This window comes from Zingiber officinale, chromosome 7B (genome assembly GCF_018446385.1).
Source record: "Zingiber officinale cultivar Zhangliang chromosome 7B, Zo_v1.1, whole genome shotgun sequence".
Classification (NCBI taxonomy): domain Eukaryota; kingdom Viridiplantae; phylum Streptophyta; class Magnoliopsida; order Zingiberales; family Zingiberaceae; genus Zingiber; species Zingiber officinale.
Genome location: NC_055999.1, coordinates 956,895 through 977,715, shown reverse-complemented (window position 1 = coordinate 977,715; position 20,821 = coordinate 956,895). Strand labels below are relative to the sequence as shown.

General features: G+C 41.9%; 2 protein-coding genes across 7 annotated transcripts in view; one reads left to right on the top strand and one right to left on the bottom strand.

The window, feature by feature from the left end:
* LOC122004907 (tubulin gamma-3 chain-like) overlaps positions 1-9,130 on the bottom strand; it is a 32,677-nt gene extending 23,547 nt beyond the window's left edge. Inside the window, exons 1-6 of one of the 6 annotated variants that reach the window (XM_042559759.1) lie at positions 8,904-9,130; positions 8,302-8,495; positions 7,220-7,340; positions 5,892-6,297; positions 4,766-4,819; positions 4,584-4,688 (exon numbers count right to left, since the gene is read on the bottom strand). In XM_042559759.1, coding sequence (XP_042415693.1) covers positions 4,584-4,688; positions 4,766-4,819; positions 5,892-6,297; positions 7,220-7,251 — 597 coding nt within the window. In that variant the 5' untranslated portion in view covers positions 7,252-7,340; positions 8,302-8,495; positions 8,904-9,130. The remainder of the gene's footprint in view (positions 1-4,583; positions 4,689-4,765; positions 4,820-5,891; positions 6,298-7,219; positions 7,341-8,301; positions 8,496-8,903) is intronic. The other 5 variants (XM_042559760.1, XM_042559761.1, XM_042559763.1 and 2 more) reach the window with 5 other exon arrangements.
* A 9,072-nt stretch (positions 9,131-18,202) lies between these two features.
* On the top strand, positions 18,203-20,472 carry LOC122004906 (protein ECERIFERUM 26-like). Its single transcript, XM_042559758.1, has 3 exons — positions 18,203-18,398; positions 18,491-19,038; positions 19,467-20,472. The coding sequence occupies exons 2-3, from the start codon at positions 18,607-18,609 to the stop codon at positions 20,295-20,297; spliced, it is 1,263 nt and encodes a 420-aa protein (XP_042415692.1). The 5' UTR covers positions 18,203-18,398; positions 18,491-18,606; the 3' UTR covers positions 20,298-20,472.
* Positions 20,473-20,821: the final 349 nt, after the last annotated feature.

The window sequence follows — 20,821 nt, the reverse complement described above, 5'->3', positions numbered from 1 at the left end:
GGGGATTTGCATGAATTTCGAGGAGATTCGGGCGACATCAGCATTTGACCGCGCGGTCCGTGCCCATCCAAAGACGCCGAAGGAGAAACCTCCCAAGTGCAAACCATCGGATCGCTGAGCGGCTCAGAAGATCAGTCCTGCACGGGCCGATCGGGGTCCAACTAGCATCATAGCCGATCGACCAACCGATCTCCAGACTACTTGTCCAGTCAGTCCAACTTGCAGCCTCCTTCAACTAGACTTGAGGGGGAGGCACGTGATCCGGTAGTAAGGTGGGGCCCCGCCACGCGGAAAGTCAAAGTCAAGACAGTCAACGCCCCCGAGCTAGCGTCCGACCGGGCGACCCCATCAGTCGATCGGACTAAGGAATGACCTGTCCGGCGTCATCACAGCTCGGTCTCGCACCGAGCTTCCGACACTCAAAGACCCAGTATCACCAAAGCAGGCGTCGACCGGTAGGTCATGTGCCGAGCGGCTAGGCATGTGCCAGACAGACAACTAGATCGGCCAAAGATCATGTCACAACCAGCGAAGCGAAAACACGACCCAACAAACCCAGACAGTGGAAGTAACCGAGCGGTCACCCCGCTCGACCCAAACAGCGAAAGTAGCCGAGTAGTCATCCGCTCGGCCCATTAACAGACAAAAGCAGAATCGATTGATATCCTCCTCAAGACCCATGCTGCAGACAGACAACATGGTCGGCGGCATGATCAGGCAGAGAATCGTACGACGGAAGCTTCCATTGTCTTATCAGGATATGTTCGGATCATTGAGGTATGACGTCAGATGTACTTTTTCTAACATGTCCTTTCAGAGAAGGCTTTGAGAAGTATGCACGCATCGAGAAGTGTGCACGCATCGCTCCTGGGGTCTATATAAGGAGTCCCAAGCTTCATCGGAGGTATAAATAATCTTTATTGTAGCTACAGTTACGCTATCATTTTGCTTTCTCGTTTCTTCTATATCGCCGATGTCTGACTTGCGTTGGAGGGTCATCGCCAGGGAACCCCGCCCTGGCCTGGCACTAAAGCTTTGTGGTTGCAGGTCCCGCCAGCCAGGAGTTCATCAGCGGTCAACAGTAGCACCACGTCCCCAGCTGGCATCGCCTCGACTCTCGGACACTTACCATCAGGCTCTGAGTCAACAACTACGTAGCTTGTTGGGTTCCAACACTCAGCTTAGCAGTATGTTGCAGAATCCAGAATTGATTCAGTAGCTTACTTCTCCTGAGACACTGCAGGTAGATGCATTTGCAACGCTTTGATACATTACTTGTGATCTGTTATCAAATCTTTATTTGTCTGGTTTGCAACAACTTCTATCATTTCAACAGACACTTCTATCCCCAGATGGTCAGCGGCAAACAGACCAGTGAGTTATGAGATTGTTTTCATTTGAATCAATACTAGTGCTCTCCCCGATAACTACCATGTAATCACTTATCTAAAAATGTTGGTTCTAGGCTGATGCTCAATTATTTGTCTCTTGTGTCTCCATGGTCTGGCATTGCTTTCAAATAACAAAATCCGCTCAAGAACTAAGATGGAATTGTTAAGTTTGACGTGTCTTTACAAATAGATAATTGTTATTTCCTTCTCTTTCAAAAACGGAATGGGAATTTTGACGCAATGGTAAAGTTGTTGCCTTATGACATTGAGGTCATGACTTCAAGTCGTGGAAATAACTTCTAAGATTGCATACAATGGATCTAATGTGATCTGACATTTCCCCAAAACTCCATATTGGCAAGAGTTTCGTGCATCTTGTTGTCCTTTTTCTGATTCAAAAATGAATCAGCTATTTTTGTTAGAGTGCTGGCAACAGTGTTTATTTTACCATACCATATCGTCTCATTTAATGTCTATAAAATTGCACCACAACAAGTATTTTACCAAATACATGGTAAGAAACCTAAATGGAAATCACTTTTTTTCTTTCTGTTTTTACACAAGTCATTCATTGTACTTCAAACTCCCATATATTAATTTTGATGGCATAGCTCTAGCAAATTTCTGAAGTCGGCTTAAGATGCATCTTTTAGTCAGTTCTTCATTGAAGGCTCAATGTTACTAAGCTGACAGTGATCAATGTAAAATACAGTTTACGTCAGATTTTATCTGATGATTATATTGGCAGGATGTGGATGTATTGCACATTGATGTCAAAAATTATTATAAATAAAGATTAATAATAGTTAAAGTACAGCTGAAGTTTATAATGAGTAGGTCAATGAAATGAACACAGAATTACTTTAGTTCTGTTTCAAACTAAGCATGTTTTGCTAACTTGCCAATTTACTATCTACCTCTCTTCCTATTGATTCCTTCTTTTTCTTTTACTTGTTTTCTTAAGCAAGTAGCTACAGGTTTTGCTATGGTAATACTACCTAACTATTATAAAGGTATATGTCGTGAAATATAAATTCGTCGTGTTGGTATATGTTTTGGTTTGGTAATTTGATCCGATCAATTTTGATAATTGTATTTTATCTCTTTTAGAGATTGACAGCTTCGGTACTCGTGAATGACGGCTTCTGCAATAGCGGCGACACGACGGAGCAGAAGGCGCAGCATCGCCATGATTCAATAAAGGAAGCGTCGCCTGAACTCGTTTCAAATGTGAGAGAATTTACTACTAGTGGTAAGCTAATAGGCCTTGCTCCTGCTCTATATTTAGGTCGAAGAATGGGCAAAAGGACAGGGTGCTTTTTCTATGACGTGAAATATAAATTCGTCCTGTTGGTATATGATTTGGTTCGATAATTTGATCCGGTCAATTTAGATAATTCTGTTTTATCTCTTTTAGAGATTGACAGCTTCGGTACCCGTGAACGGCAGCGCCCCGTCCTTTTGCACATTTTTCGACCTAAATATAGAGCAGGAGCGAGGCCTACTAGCTCGGAAGTCCTTGAAACTACGTATGGATCCATCCGGTAATCTTCTGAACCAGCCCTACGCCGATCCAAAGAGCGTAGTGAGAAAGACTCGGCTCTTCAGCTTATCTGTGTACTAGTGTAGTGTGGCTGCGTTATCAAACTTATCCAGATGATCATCTGGATCGGTCGCTCCGCTGTTCTCCCCGATCGACAACGGGGTATAGTGCTTGGGCAGAGGATCACTCAAGATTTCCTGAGAGAACTGTAGATTGATCCGTTCGGGCGAAGCGCAGCTTCCGAGCGTCTTACCTTTTCGTGCATCCCGTACGGGAGCGTCCTCCGAAGATGATCCCCGTTCCTAGTTCGCCTGGGCTATTTCTAAGGGGGTTTGGAACAAGGCACAATGGAAGGGGATTGGCGCGTGCGGCGGTTCTCCCTACGTGTCGGTCGGCCTCCTATTCTGCCCCTATATGGAAACTTGTTCCGCTTGGTCTTCTAGCCCCACTCGTCTTCCGGCTGCCGATGTCGCAGGCTGTGGTGTTTGTCTATTGTCTAACGCCTATTGTTGCTGCTGCTCGACCATCTTCGCCGCTCGAGCTTGCACGAGCATGTCAAGCTCCTCCTTGTTGAGCATCACGGTAGTGAGTCGTCCAGTGTCCTCCATCTTCTCAACTCGGATGTAGGTTAAGTTCCCATAGACGACTCCAATATGATCTTGTCCGAAAATCGATGAGATGGAAAGCTGGGGATGTGGATGTCCCGCTGGCCACTCGTAGACTCTGCTCCGCCCGACAAGACAAATGACGTCAGTGCCAATCCAGGGAAGGGGTCCTCGGCGTGGGCCCACCGACGCTCAAGTCAGTCACTGACGATGATGTAGAAGGCGAAGCAACAAGAATGATGACTGTAGCGCAAATAGTGTATATTGCGTACCTCCGTCGATGCTTAAACCCCCTTGTATATAGAGCTCCTGTAGCGCATGTACACGCTTCCCCAAGCGAACACGCTTCTCGAAGTTTCCCTTGAAAAGACTTGTCAGTAGAGTGTCCCTGACACAATACCTTAACAAGCCGAGCATATCTCTAATATGACAGTGGAAGCTTCCGTCGTACGATCTTCCTGTCGATCATGCCTGATGTCAGCGGCACTAACTTCCAAAAGGATGTCGAGAGATAGCACAATGGGTTCGTTGTTGGACCGAACGGGTTAGCCGCTCGGCCGGAACTTTGCTACACCTGAGCCTGAGCTAAGTCATGGCAGAGCGAGGTAACTGATCGGCCAGGATTCTACATATCATCTCCTCCTCCCGGCGTCCAACAACACTCCATTGAGCGTCGATCGTTTGACACCTCCCCGAGTTAAAGGTGAGGTTGGACTGGAACCTTCTCCTCCCGGTCGGGAGCTTGATCGCCCGACCGGCCAATACGATTATCTTCCGTTTGGTCATATGATACCTAAACGTTGACCGTCTAGACTCTGACCTCTATCATGGCAACCGACCCATGCTGGATGAGCCTCTCCTTATCGCCGTGTCAGTATCGAAATCATTGTTGGGACATTTAAATCACTGAATACAGTTGCATTCTAACATATTTGTTTGTAACGGATGAATTTACAGACAAAAAAAACTAACGAACTGACAAGTAAAAACATAGTTTCATGAATATACGGAAAAAAACACTCAACCTAGTAAACAAACCATTACCTGTGTAGGATCCCCATCTCCATGGATAATGTTTAATATGGATATATACTTAGCTTGGCTAGCTTCTTTTGTGTGAGCATAAGATGACACCATAATATTTTTAGTCTGCCAAGGAGAAATCAGTCAGGTGCAGATCCATTTAGAAAAGCACTACAAAATACTAGAAGGAAGATTGCATTCACCTGCAAAAGTCTCCTCATCACATCTAGAACAGTAGTCTTACGAATCATATTGACCTGAAAAAGAAAAAAAAAGTTGCCAGAAGGAAATTCACATAATAATCATATCAAGCCAGTACGAGTCTCTAGAAACAAATGACAGGAAAAGCTAGGAGTAATTTGTCTGAGACAGAATTAGAATGCATGAAGATTGTAATTTCATCGAAGAATATGATTCTTTGGACGGATAAGTGAGTGGACAGATGATAGAACAGATTCTTAAAAAATCTGCTCCCTCTTGTTGTTTACTTGGGCGGATGGACTAGAAGTAGATGAAAAAATTGAGCAGATGAAATGGGTTCCAGTAGCTCATTTGTTATCCTCCCAAATCAAGCAGATCAAGGAGATATTCATATTTCTATGTTCTTTAATTTCTTATCCATCCTTTTGGGATCTTATCCATCTGTCCAAGAAACTATAGAACAGAAAATTATGAATCATTATACTTTACCACAGAGATGGTGAAACAATCATTTAGAACATCCTAACAAGTGCATCAAGACTTTTTTTCTCAAATTGACATGCAAGATATAGCAGAAGAAGATTATGACAAGAGTCAAGACAAATTGATGCACTTATTATAACTGATGGAAGTGAGTAGTAGAAAGCATCAATGTGCAATTCAAATTGGCATATAAGAAGACAAATCAAGTCATTAAATTGCTAATGTTTTGTTGTAGCAAACAGAAGCTAAAGTATCCTAATTTATAAATCTTTTCCTCATTTTTGAGATTCCCTGCCCTAATTTATTGATGATCAAGTCACTAGGAAAGCAAAGAACTGGACGGAACACAGAAAACTGAACATAGAACACTTTATCAAATACAAGGAAATAGGCAATCTAATAAAAAAAATATTAGAATGCCACTTATAAGCATATAGATGTTTAACGAAGTAGACTTCCTTCTTGGTCTGATTGCTTCAGCAGATTTTGCACACAAAGACAAAAAGATTTTGATTAAGCTCACTATCTTTGGAAAACCTGAGGCTCTATTGATATAATTAAATATTAGACAGACTAGTACCATGACACCCTTCATAATTCAATTCACAAAATATACAAGCAGAACTGTAAAAGGAATTGTCAAACCTGTCGTTCCACAGTAAGTGGTGTATATCCTGTCATCAGAAAATGGCATCTTGGAGTTGGAATCAGGGATGCAAGAAGGCCAACCAAATCATTGTTCATGTATCCTGGGTACCGCAGAGTAGTTGTGCTAGCAGACATGACTGTGGAGACCAAAGAATTTGCTTGAACAAAGGTAGGATTCATTAGGTGAAGGCGCTCCACAGCAATCCTATTCAATGCCGTATTGTCAAGAACAACGACACAATCAGCATTCAACGCCAACCTCTTTAAAGTCGGAAGTGAATTGTAGGGTTGGACAACCACGTCACTGGTTTCCATTTGGTTAGGGAATACACTATATGTCTGGACAAGTTTTTTGCTGTAGCGATCATTCAGAGTCTCCAAGAGATATGAACCCATACCTGCACTACATGCAAATCACACGAAAAGGAAGAAAACAAATGTTAGCAAGAATGCAATTGCGCCTCAAGATAGTTACTACATGACATAAGTTACAAATATACTGACAATGATTAATGCAAATGACAAACCCTGGAGCAGGCATCTACCACTTAATGTGGTGATAAAATGCATATTATTACTTGCACACATGTGAAGGGAAATATGGAGCAATTATTGACAAGCACGGCAACAATATAGCTATCAAGAAGAAAAAATATTTTAATTTATTTTAGTTGACATGGTAGAAGGCAAATACTTCCTATAATCAAACCTATCAAACTCAAGAGGCTGATTGTTTTCCTATAATAATATGGTTCATGTTTTCCCCATATAAACAAATTTATTAACACATTTCTAATTTGATTCCACATCAACAGAAAAAAAAAAACTAGAAAATATCTCCATACTTGACCAATAACCTTCTCAGTTATTATCACGTGGAAAAGCATTTTCAAGTTAGAATAAATTATCGATGATCTGATCTCACATTATACTGCATTCTTATCCAGAGAAATTATTTTGTGGGTGATTGTGTAATTAGCTAAAAAAGGCAAAGAAATGCAATAATGGTAAACATATAAATACAAGCTTTAGGATTAGTCCCATGTAAACCAGGAAGAAGATAAGCATTGGCGCACAACCTATTGAGCTTTATTAAACAATTCAACAACAAGGTTAGCTTTAATATGCATGACAGATGCAGGACTTCAGAATACAATACTATGATAACATCAAAAAAGATGCTCACTAATATTGCTCATATACAAAATTCAAAAGACAATTCAAAATTGACACGAAAAAGATCTGTAAAGTTAGATCACATTGAAATATCAACATCATTTATATCTAATTAGAGACACCATGGTGATGGAAGAGAAACCCAATACCTCAACCTGTTCCTCCGGCAATTGAGTGGCATAATACAAAACCTTCAAGACTATCACTTCCATCAGCTTCTCTGTCAACCATATCCATGATGTCATAGACAACTTGCTCACCCTGGAAAGGCTAAGTTACAGCAAATCAAGGTTAAGTCGCATTAATTAATGAGATGAGCATTAAAAATAATACAAATAAATAACTAAGAAAGTCACTTCCACATGCCAATAAATCGTGTTAAATTTTATGCCAATAATGTTTGGTTATAGAAAACACCCAATCAAGGAAAGAGTAAACAAATAGCCTTCTTAGCTGAAAGTAGTAAAGTAATATTATTTGTAGAAAAGAGAATAATTAAACATATACAAAGACACAACATAATACCTAATAGTAGCACTTACTCTAAACAGCTGTAAGAAAGCTGACATTCTACACATTTATACTGTTAACACTCTCCTTTTACATGTTACTAAGAAATCAATCAGATTTGAGTGGCCCAAGCCAACATGTGAACTGATGGGATAGATATTACTGACACATGAACAATTATATTCTCATATAACACACAAACATAATTCTGAATGGCTACACTATCATGGTGGGACTAAACTAACTCTGATAATCATACAGCAAATACAGGAACAATTTTCACTATGGCACCAGCAGATCATCACTAACCATACCAACAAGTTATAAACAAACCAAATTACTGTGACAGAATGTAGGAGGATATGCCAAGAGAGGATTCTTAAAAGGAATTTTCTAAACTAAAAGCTTACGCCATGTAAAAATAGATGGTTAAGAAAGTATGCAGGTACAATCACCAAAGAGCCAATGGAAAGAGCCAATGGACCCGAATACGTTTCTAAGAAGTGAATATATTTTTTTGGTCAAAATCCTCAAAACATGAAAATTATATCCATTGACAATTAAAACAGTTAATTTCATTTCTTTATGTAGAGCTATTGGTAAATAAACAAGACACACTGCTGACCTTGTATAAGTTAAAGGTTACAATTAAGTATCCGCCTTCCATATATCTGATTTAATAAGAAAAGGAATGTGAATAAAAAAATAAAGCATAATATACTTGATGGTAACCCAGTTGTTCCCAGCTCCACCACCATGGTCCGAGAGAAAAATGTTTTCGTGGTTGTAAAGATTTCTGTATTCACTATTTTGGATGCCATTAATTACCCTTGGTTCCAAGTCCATCAGAAGAGCTCTCAGTATATAGTGTTGATCGTCAGCTTGATAGAAGAACACATCCTTCCTGTCACCACCCTGTGGCAAGTAAAAGAATAGACATTCTTGTTCAAACAGTAAAAGAACACCATGAACACCAATATGGTTAGTGCGGGAATATAATGCGCACTTGGATTTTTAGCTTGAGTCAAATTTTGGAATAAATTGTAGAAATAGGCTAGTATTCCAAAATCAATATAGTCAATGAACTCTGGAACACCAGTAAGTCAAAGACAAGAAAGGCAAAACAAGCATTTTGGCAAGTCAATCAACTTCCAGAGGCAAATGCAACTGTGTACGCTTAAGATAGAACTCAAGGGCCTCTAATTCATCAAAGCCTTGACTATCTATCTAATTGCTAAAAGTAGCAAAACTTTAGCGCAAATGGATCTGCGATTTACAGTGGTCGCGGCCTTCACGAGAAATCTTCGAAGTCAGAGAACGAACCTGAGTGGCGAAATCTTCGAGGAGGCCGTCCTTGCCGATCCCGTGCTCGAGGCAGAGCTGCTTCCAGAACTCCTTGCCGATCTGGTTGCCGCATCGGCATTGCCCGACCTGGATGGTGATGATCTCGCGCGCATCTCTGCAGGAGGCGAGCAAGCGGTCCGAAGAAAAGGGGATAGGGTTAGGGCTTCTTCTCGGTCGAGCTTCGTGCCGGTGCTCGACAACCCGTCCAACACGGAATGGAAAAGGAGACGAGGTTGATTAATAGGGGTTTGAGGTTCGCTAGAGATTGGACCGGATTGATAGATCGAATCGGGTTTTTTCTGTCGTAAAAATGAGGAGAACCACAGCAACTCGAGTTTCTTGATTTACTCGTTAGGATTCAACAGTAATTTCCTGGGGCCCATTGTCTTTCCACTAGTAAGTCGGGTACATTTTGGTAAGGTCGGTAGAATCGACGTTGAGAATTTTCAATTTTGCCCCTTAATTTCCCTTTTTTCAATATTTTCCTCTCTAGGATTCCCATTTTCAAATAGAAGCAGCGGTTGTCAGAGTCGAAGACCAAACCCTAGCACACGATCTACAATGTCGGACTCCGATCCTGCTCCGCCTCTATCTCCTCCAGTGTCCGCCTCCATCTCCTCTAGGGGTATAAATTCAGGATCCGAATGATACTGAATCAAATTAACTCATGTGCAAACGTGACCTAGCACATGAATACCGGACCGGTCGGAATAAAATTTACCCAAGTGGAACAACCAACGTTTTACCACGTAGATCTTTTGCTGCTGTGAAACGGATGCATTAAATTCGGACGAGTAATAATGAGTGAAAGGGTGGTCGTTTCACTACTCGACTAATAATGATCATTAAGATCATTAACTCTGACCTATATAAAGAGGCTTCAATCATAGGCAGAAACATACAGCAAGCAAAGCAAAGACTCTCCAATTTCCTTCCTCCTCTGTCGTGCATCTCTTGCTTGGCGGAGTACCCGTGGTAGTATTCGGGTACCACTCAGCTTGTCGTGACCACCAGTGCTTGGTCGGATTCACGGTCGACCGTTGTATCCTGGGAAACAGACGACCCTTGTAAGCCTCGAAGCACAGTCGGAGGTGGACGAATCTGTTTCAAGAAAACTGTGACTCGCAGGCCTCGATCAGCTCGCCCGGTCGGTCTCTGGCAGCCCGATCTGTCTGCTCGACCCGGACCTCTCTAACAGCCCGACCTGTCTGCCGCCCGGTCTGTCTGTTCGACTCGGGCCTCTCTGACAGCCCGACCTGTCTGCATCGCTCGGTTAGTCTGCTCGACCGCTCGACTTTAAATCCCAATCAGCCGCTCTACCAGCTCGGTTGATCTTCCTGCACAAACTGTCTGCTCGACCGACATGCCCGCACGGCCGCTCAGCCCGCTCTATCAACACCGTGCAGCCTGCTGCCTTCATCACTTGGTAGAAATCAGCCCCTGCTGACAGTCTGAGATTATCAGCTCAAGTCATCTCAGTTGTAAGTTGAATTTAATTCGAGTATTTAAATTCGGCCAATACCCTGTATATCTCCGGCAACAGATTGTTTGTATTTCAACACTATCAAATTCCAAACAAGTGGCACTGTGGATAAGAACTTTGCCGTTTGGGCATAGTGCAGACGGTGGACGCATACTATTTCTAGCATAATGGCTAGGGATTGATTCTCAGGAACTGATGACCTGGAGTTTACCCCATCATGCGCCTATAGTCTATGTACCTGATGTACCTCCATCCATATCTGTGAGACCAGCACTAGGAGGCCGCTAATATAACGGATCTGTTGGCGCAGCGGGCCAGCAAGAGGGGAGGAGTGAATTGCCTAAAAAAAAAAAAAAGATACTCTCATCGATCTTTTAACTCTTTAAGTGCAACAATAATAAATAATAAATAGAACTAAGGAAGACTCAAGGATTTGTCTTAGTTATAACCTGAGTGGTTGTTAATCCAAGGCGGTTGAACAACTCACTAAGAATCTCCGTCTTTGAAGGCGGAGAAGTCTTTTACACACTAAAAGCTCTTAAGCGTTGCTAGGAAGTTAGTACAAGAGTTGATTCTTTAATTCCTAGCTCCAGGGGTCTTTTTATAGCTCCTGAAAATTCCTATCTCCGTCTTTGAGGGTGCCTCCCAAGGTGTGGAGGGCGCCTCCAGGTGAGGCATTTGGATAAAACTTTATCCAAATATGAAACGGTCACATTGACTGGTTTGAGGGTGCCCCTCAATAGTATTGAGGGCACCTCGGGCGCTATGGAGGGCGCCCTCAAGGCATGGAGGGTGCCCTCCTGCCTATAGGAGGCAGAAGCGCTTTCAACACTGCGTTGAGGGCGCATTCAGCTTGCTTTTCCAGCTCCTTTTGACTCATTTTCTTCTTCCGAAGCTCCGATCACTTGGGTGATTACGGCCAACCGAAATAGGGCTCACCCGAACTCAATTCCCGCCCTTCTCCTCGAGCAGGCTTCCGCTCCGGCTTCTCATCCCTCAAACGTCGCGTATGTTTTTCTCGTCCATTGGTGTACTCTTTCGCAGTTCTTTCGTCCCTCGGACGCACCGAGCCCATCAGCTCCCTTCCTGTGCCGTCCTTCTCGCTAGCTGCATCTTCCGCTCAACTTCCTGTGCTCCTAAACTCCTGCACACTTAGACACAAGGATCAAAACTAAACATGACCTAACCTAACTTGGTCGATCACATCAAAACAACCACGGGATCCAACAATCTCCCCCATTTTGATGTGCATCAACCCAAGTTCAAGTTAAGATAAAAACAAACAAGTAATTTAAAGAAATTACAAAACTAACTGATCCTGTCCGAATGCTGAATCAACGGATGCTGGGTACGGGGCGCTCCTCGGATGCTGACATGGATCTTCAATTGGTCGCCAGAAACTCCGGCGAACCTGCACAAAAGTCGGGCCGGGAAGGGGTTCCCGGCGGCGACCCTCCGACGCTCAAGTCAGGCAAGCAGATGAAAAAGGTGGCTCCAAAGGTGTCAAAACGTGTACCTCCGGCGAAGTATGAGGCTCTTTATATAGGGCGGTGAAAGAGCTCTCGCACGCCCTCCGAGGCGCGTACGTGTCCGCAACCCATACCCCGGTATGTGGCTGTCAGAAAGCTTACCTGACCCATACTGCTACAGTCAAAGCATGTCCTTGATGGGACAACGGAACCCCACGTCGCGTGATTTGGAGTATGACCATATCATGAAGCATGCCAGCTGTCAGAAGATGTCCCTTGTCTTTTTCCCCGAACCCCTGCCGTGAGTCCGACCGGCCCACGTCCGCCTTCCGTCCGACCGATCATGTATGATGGTACACTTGGGAAATTATCGGTAATGTGTTTTGTGGCGACTGTTAGCAGTATGCTTCATGTCTTCGGCCGAGCGTGCTGTCCGCTCGGCCCTACGATCTTGCCCCATGAGCGCCGGAACCCCGACTTCCATAGGGTGCCTTTTGCCCTCGGCTAAACACCGGGAGGCCGCCCGGTCGGTCAGCCCCCTTTCTCCAGTCGGCCTAGCTGGTCCTACCTTATTTGATGGACCGCCCGGCTCTTTGACTTCCACATGGCGTTGACCCCTTACAACGAGGATCCCCTGTTCTTATCGCCGGATCACTAACATTTCAAGCATGAAGTTTGCAATTAAAAAGAAATTCTAATACTAAGTATATAAAATGAATTGAAAAATTCAGAATTTTTAAAATACAAAATATTCTAACTCCCCCTAAACTCTAACTCCATCTGAACTTATACTTATCTTTCCCCTTTTGATCACATAAAAAAATAGTGTGCACATCTTCTAATAAACAATTTTTAACTATAAATGCATGTTTTTAGGTATAAAATCATTTGAGTTTAAAAAAAAATTAACACAATTTTTAAGTAAAAAAATATTGACAGAGTAAAAAAACATTGACAGGGAAAAATCATTGAATATAATTTTTGAAAGAAATTATTAGTTGTGAAATTTTCAAGTAATTGACAAAAAAGCATTATCTAAATTGTTTATCAATTTGTTAATTAAATATTCAATTCATTAATCGGCTTCCAGGCTGTAGCAGGTATTAGGTCTTCTTGGTTATTAGATCATCAACCACTTCTAGACAAAGTCTTTTAAGGAATTTAAACATTTAATTTCTTCTGAAAGCCTTAATTAACAAAAGGTTTAATCTAGATAAGATTTTGGAATACAGTATAGATTTCTTCCTACTATATTAATCAAAAACTTAAGAGGTACATAATTTTTTAGAATTTTTCTAAGTCGTCCTTGATGTTTTCTTATGTACTAGTTTAATTTTCAATAAATTCTAAGTTTTGATTTTTGAAAGTTATTCAAGCATGCATAATCATTTTTCAATTTTTCGATTTCTATTTTTAATTTTTCATTTTCTAACTTTAGATTATCATACAATTGAAGAGGACATGCTTTTGCTAAATTCAATTTTAATTCAGCATTTTCCTTTTATAGTTTAACTTGATCTTTAGTAAGACTTTTAATAAATTTAAAGAACTGTTTGGAAGATAAAGCACGTACCTTACTTACCTCAATTTCTGATGCTCCCCCTTCATCGTAACTTTCTTCTTCTGATCTTCCCCCTTCATTTATGCTCATCTCTGAGCTGGTCTTATCTTCTTCTTGATGGTTGGCCATTAGCGCTAGTCTCGAGAAAGTTGCTACCTCGGAATCAGAGGATGAAGAATAATCCCATGTGGCCTTCAAGGTCTTGTATTTGGAGGAAGTTGGGTTTTTGTCCTTTTCCTTCAATTTTGGGCAATCATCCTTGATGTGCCCTTCTTCGTTACAGTTGTAGCATCGAACAGTACTTTTTGTTTCGATGATGCCTTCTTGACTGCGATTTAAACTTATTAGACTTAAGAAATTTATTGAACCTTTTTACCAGTAGAGTCATTTAGTCTTCATCAATGGATGTCTCGGACTCTTGATCTTCCGTCCTTGCCTTTAGGGCAACATTGAGGTTTGTCTTTTCTATGTCTTTTGAATCTGTAATTCGAGATTCGTGAAGTTCAAAGGTAGAAAATAGATTTTCTAGCGTACTTATCTCAAAGTTCATAGAGATGTAGTATGTATCTACTAAGGACGTTCATTCTGAAGTTATTGGGAATGCGTTGAGCGCATACTGGATCGAATTTCGGTTTGTTACTGATTCTCCAAGATTATTTAGCTGAGTTATCAACTCCTTGATTCGTGTTTGGAGGTACGCTACCTTTTCTCCATTGTTCATTTGGAGATTTGTTAGTTGAGTTCGGAGGATGTCCCGCCTTACTAACTTCACTTCTGAAGTACCTTAATGGAGCTCGAGGAACTTCTCCCAGAGATCTTTGGCAGAGACGTAGCTGCCGATTCGGTTGACCTCCTGGAGTGGAAGGACGCTGAGCAGATGGAACTCTGCTTTCCCGTTCGTCACGAAATCGGCTTGCTCTTTCTTCATCCACTGATATTCTTCTTTCTCGGCTCCTTGCTGATCCATATGTGCTACAAAACCGTATTTCATTGTTAATAAAATATCGAAATCCGTTTTAAAAATACCTTTATTCGGCATTTCCATGTTGCGAAGTCTTTGTCGAACTTCGAGGGATGAATACTTGCACCGGCCACCGTTTTGATATTTGCTGCTTCAGATGACGGTTAGTCATTCTGAGACTGTTGGGCTCTGATACCACTTGTTAGCGTAACGGGTCGGCAAGAGGGGAGGAGTGAATTGCCTGAAAAAGAAAAAGATGCCCTCCTCGATCTTTCAACTTTTAAATGCAACAATTATAAAATAATAAATAGAACTAAAGAAGACTCAGGGATTTTACTTGGTTACAACCTGGTGGTTGTTAATCCAAGGCGGTTGAACAGCTCAATAAGAATCTCCTTCTTTGAAGGCGGAGAAGCCTTTTACACACTAAAAGCTCTTAAGCGTTGCTAGAAAGTTAGTACAAGAGTTGATTCTTTAATTACTAGCTCCATGGGCCTTTTTATAGCTCATGAAAATTCTATCTAAAGTCTTGAGGGTGCCTTCCAAGGGGTGGAGGGCGCCTCCAGGCGAGGCATTTGGATAAAGCTTTATCCAAATGTGAAACGATCACGTTGGCTGGTTTGAGGACACCCTCAATGGCATTGAGGGCACCTCAGACGCTATGGAGGGCGCCCTCAAGGCATGGAGGGCTCCCTCCCGCCTATAGAAGGCGGAGGCGCTTTCAACACTGCGTTGAGGGCGCCTTCAGCTTGCTTTTCCAGCTCCTTTTGACTCTTTTTCTTCTTCCGAAGCTTCAAACGCTTAGGTGATTACAGCCAACTGAAATAGGGCTCATCCGAACCCAATTTTCGGCCTTCTCCTCGAGCAGATTTCCACTCCAACTTCTCGTTCCTTGAACGTCGCGTACGTTCTTCTCGTCCACCGGTGTACTCTTCCGCAGCTCTTTCGTCCCTCGGACACACCGAGCCCGTCGGCTCCCTTCTCGTGTCGTCTTTCTCGCTAGCTGCGTCTTCCGCTCAACTTCCTAAGCTCCTGCACACTTAGACACAGGGATCAAAACTAAACATGATATAACCTAACTTGGTTGATCACATCAAAATAACCACGGGATCCAATAAGATTTACGTTTTTTCGAGGGCAGTCAAGAACTTGCATCTTGTTTTTTAAAATTTAACCTTATAAGCCTACTAAATTTTAAATTATAATATATAAAAATTAATTTTAAAATTTAAATCGAACATAGCTGAACTGATATTAAAATGTATAAGATAATATATAATTAATTATATGTTTTAAAAAATAATTCTACAAATTTTTAAGATTCATTAAATTCTCTTTGTTTCAAGTTTCATGGTGGATTAGGTACAGGGATAAAATGTTTATCTTTTTTCATGTGCTATTCAACACTAATAATTACTTATGTTTTATCTCTTTAATGTTTATATGAGACAGACTGATAGAGCCACGGGTGAGCAAAACACGTTTTCCAAAGACAAAAGTAACAATCCTCCCTAGTCCCTATGATACGAAGCTATATGCAATAAGAAATTTCGAAAGAAAAAAAAATATATGTAAACAGATTAATTCGTATCATCCATTTCATGTTACATTTTTTGCTTTTTTTTATTAATTATATTTTAAACATCACATCAACTAATTAAATTGTATCTACTATTGAAAACTTTAATTTTAATAAATCGACAGATCAACCAATTTATACGGCAGCTCATACAAGTTGCCTACGGTTTAGTCCATCATAAATCGAATCAAACAAATGAATTGAATGGATCCAAATTAGATATAACAAAAATAAACATATTTTCATATTAATACCTTGATTGATTGATCTGGTCTAATTTTAAAGATATTCGGAGATATTGCTTTAAGAGAATTGAAACTGAACTTTCTGCCTCTTCTGTCTCTCGTTTTTAAGAGCATCCATAGTTAGTCGTTTACAGATTTTTGTCTTATCAATCAAGTCAATAAAATTCATATTAAAACAAAATCCAAATGTACTCTAATTTTCTAAAAAAAGAACAAAATTATTGCACTAAGCTTTCAAGCCTTGCAAATCACTAGCTGAAGCTGTTAACTGTTGTTATCGCGCACTGAAAATCTTCGCATTTGAATCACACTGAATAGACCGATATATGGCGCACATTTAGAGTTTGATCAGGCATGAGCTTTTTATTATGTGATTCAGAATCTCACTTCAAAAAAATCTAAAACTTGACAAACACAAGTTTATATATAATTATATGAATCAGGTTGAAATAGTGATAGTGAAAAAGGTAAAAAAAGAGTTGCAGCGAAGTTATCATGGACTTTGATCCGGTCTGAAAATCATGAAAAATACTAGTTAAGATGTGGCTTCTAGGTTGATCGTGTGTAGATTCTGTTCCGCTTTGCAGCACAAGAAATATTCCTATCGGGCCATGGAATGGGTTCTGATGTTAGCCCTCCGACGTTTCAATCAGTCATCGGAATAGTAGAAGAAAGAATAGCAACAGTAAACATATGCATGAATAGTGAATAGTGTTGTCCCCAGCGCGTAACACAGTTGGAGGTGCATGGTCTTGTGGCCGAGAGGTCCAGGGTTCGATCCTCGGGGTATTATGGCCTGGGGTTAATGTCTCTGACATGCGCTTTCAACTGTGTACTTGCATTTACCTCTCTCCATATCCGTGGGATCGGCTCTAGGGGGGCCGCTGATGTAACGATTCCATATTTTTTTTTGTGAATAATGAATAACGTGTATCTCCACCGGTATATGGACCCCCCTTATATAGTGCTTTAATGGATGACATGCACACTCTTCAAGGCATGGGCACTTTCTCTAAACTGCCCTATGAAAGGACATGTCGGAAAAGTGTCTCTGACACCATACCTTAACAGAGCATGTAAATTCCTAGCAAGACAATAGAAGCTTCTGTCATACGATCCGTTTGTTACACATGCCCTGCTGTCAGCGACATTATCTTCTAAAGGGATATTAAGAGATACAGGAATGATCCCACTGTTCAGCTAAGTGGGATAGTCGCTCCGCCGGGACTCCTCTGCTCGGTCAACCTCTGCTACTTTGCTCCCACAATGACTTGGTTCAGTAGATTATCTCCGCCCGATCGGACAAACCCTCCAGTCGCCTTAGTATTGCTCCAATCCGTAATGAGCATCTGATGTTTTTGTCGTAGTGTTCCTGGCCAGACGGACGATCCGCTCAAACAAGCCGCTTGGCCGATCGAACAATTCATGCCTGATCGACGATTGGAGTCGCTTTCCACTCGGTCATCTTTGGTGGAACCATTGACCGTCGTTGACTATCTTAACTTTAATTTCTACGTCGGCTGCCATCTCCACCTTTGACTCACGCTTGATGGGCCCCTTTTATCGCCACATCACACTCCATTACTGCAAGGGTTAGCATCTTCGAAAACAACTGCCAATCATAGTCTTAACTTAAACCTACCCCTAAAACTACAGCATTCGAATCATAATGCTTAACTTATCATCATGCATGAGAGACATGTCTTCATCTTGGCTGAGGCCCATGCCAACTCGCTGTCTGATTAGTAGGTGTACCGTTATAATTATCGACAGATGTCTGTCACTACTCATCGGTCACGTAGACAAATGAGCTTTTAAATGCTAATTATATCCCCTAATTCTCCCAACTACCATTACTGTTTCCCCTTTTTTTGCGTGTGTGTTTCCTTGGCTTTGGGTTAGTTTCAGTCGAATCACACTGCAAATTTCCATGACGAAGATGAGAGCGGTGGAAGTTCTTTCCAAAAGGAACTTTGCCTAAGAAGGCCTAAAGCAACAGCTAACAGAACAGAGTAGGATGTTTCATAATTAATATTCACGAGAGTGGTTCCTTCATAAAGATTGGCCCCCCAACTCTTTTTCATCTCTTTCACGCCATAATTGGAGTAATCTACAGAGTGGCAGGGAAAAATTAATGCTGAAGCTTGAAGCTTGCCGTTTCATCAACTTTATGGGCGTAAGATTCTACTGCTTTCCGTCTATTTTTAAGCAATTCACGATTTTACATCTTGAAGTTAACGTTGAGCATCATCCATTTCTTACTTGAAGTTTCCAGGTTCTGTCAAAAGGTTTCTTGCCATCGACCGCTCCCTCGCGTCTCTATAAGTGCACCACTCTCTGTCTGGTATTGTATTCTATTCTTTGTGAGAGCTACGAGCCAAGCCATGGGCGTCGAGCAGGAAAAGTCGGCGGTCTACGGCCACATGTTCTCCACAGTCGTGCCGGGCGATGTCACCGGCGAGGCCGTCGTGCACGAGCTCGCCGACATGGACCTCGTCACGAAGCTCCACTACCTGAGAGCTGTGTACTACTTCAGTCAGAGTGAGGTCGTCGACGGGCTGGCCATTACCGACCTCAAAAGGCCCATGTTTCCGTGGCTCAACGTGCTGTATCCCCTCGCCGGGAGGATCCGGCGGGCGGAGGCCGGCCGGCCTTTCATCAAGTGCAATGACTGCGGACTGAGGATCGTGGAAGCCAGTTGCAGTAAGACGCTGGAGGAGTGGCTGGACGCGGAGGACGACCCGAGGTGGAGGAGCCTTGTGCCGGAAAAGATCCTCGGTCCAGAGCTGCCCTTCTCACCCTTGGTTTACATCCAGGTGATGATTTCCAGCTCCTCTTTGCTGTTAGCAAATCGACTGCCTCTAGTTTAGCTTAATTTCTTAAAGTAAGACATAGAAACACATCGAACAGAGTCGATATTTCAGATTTGATTACTGGATTTGCAAATAATAAATAGTAAATAGTAAATAGCAACGCAAGCGCATTCAGTGGAATCTAGTTCCAAATTAGGTGACCAACAGTCAACCACTGCACTGTGTGCAGTGTGTGTGTCTGATTCTGTAATAATATTCGTGGTCCCTGCGTGAGTTTGTACAAATCAATTAATAATCGACTTGAAGTTGCTCGGTGGGCTTGAATTTTTGCTGTTCAAAGTGTCGTAGTGACTGCAAGATAGTTTTTAAATCAGTTTTAAGCTGATACTTATCGAACAGGCTTACTTTTGAAACTGCTACTTGTCGAACAGTTTACAAGGTTTAAATGTGGAGGGATGGCTATTGGATACAGCTGGTCTCATGTCCTAGGAGATGCAGCGTCAGCCACAAACTGTATCAATCTCTGGGGAGACTTTCTGAATGGCAATGATCCACCCACCAAACCTTTTCAGCTGAGCAATATGCAAAACACTGCACAAGACTATGCACCTCAGAAAGCACCAGCTTCAGTTAAGCAAGTTGAAATAGCTAACGACTGTTGGTTGTTTCCTAACGCCTGTAAAATGGCAACACATTCCTTCAAGATCACAGAAACTGAGCTTGACAAGGAGCAAAAGGGGCAAAAACTCCAGTTTGAACTGATCGCAGCTCTCTTCTGGTCGTGCTTGTCCAAAATTCAGAGTGGTAAGGAACTCAAATTGGCAACCATATGCAGACACGGAACTCAAGCTAAATGCAGTGACATGCTCAGCAATAACATCAGAACAAGCACTGTCAAATTAGACTCTTCGGCTGCCAGTGTTGGATTGTTTAGACTAGCAAACCTTATCGTTGAGCAGGAATTGGATGAGTTGGAGTCAGTTGAACAATTGGTTGACAGAAATAGTGGTAAGCCAGATTTTCTACTTTATGGAGCAAATCTCACCTTTGTAGATATGAGAGGAATCAACTTATTTGGACTAGAGCTCAAGGGCCAGAAGCCCGTAAAAGTGGACTTGAGCATCGACGGGGTTGGCGATGAAGGAGCAGTTTTGGTGCTTCCCTGTCCTCAGAGAAGTGATGTAACTGTGATGGTTATACTGCCAGAAGATCAGATACCGAAGCTGCGTCGAGTTCTTGATAGTGAATTTGGCATCGCGTAAGGTTTGTTGTTGAACTTTAAGCCTAGCGTAGCTAAAATGTGAAGTGAAGTGAATGCTTCAAAGTTACTAGTTCAGACCCTTGTTTGTCTAAGTAATCCAATGTGTCAACCTACATGTTGGCTTCTGTTACAGTTCATTGTGTTATTAGTTTTATGTATGCTGTCATTTAGTTTAATTCACATTCTGATAGTAAAAAATGAGCACTTAAAAGGTTTGGAAGAACTAGATTAGTACAGTATTATGAATATATAATGAATTGGAAGATGAAACAATTACTGAACTGGAAAGAAAAGTTCACACTGATTGTTGTTGAATGTGACTTGCACTCATGGATACCGCAGCAATAAATAGCTGCAAAGAAGATGCAACGGCATGACAAGAAAGGGCTTGTGATAAGAGATGTTCATTGTTGTAGATGATGCTAAGATCATAATGAATGTTTGAATATGACATTCTACCGCAATATGAACCAAATACTACAGCTCCTAAAAGGGGTTGTTGCATATATAGAATCGATGATAAAT

Excerpts from the sequence above, each read along its gene's own strand:
- LOC122004906 (XM_042559758.1), top strand. The coding sequence starts at position 18,607 with ATGGGCGTCGAGCAGGAAAAGTCGGCGGTCTACGGCCACATGTTCTCC. Across the intron at positions 19,039-19,466 it reads CACCCTTGGTTTACATCCAG|TTTACAAGGTTTAAATGTGG; the intron begins GTGATGATTTCC and ends CTTGTCGAACAG.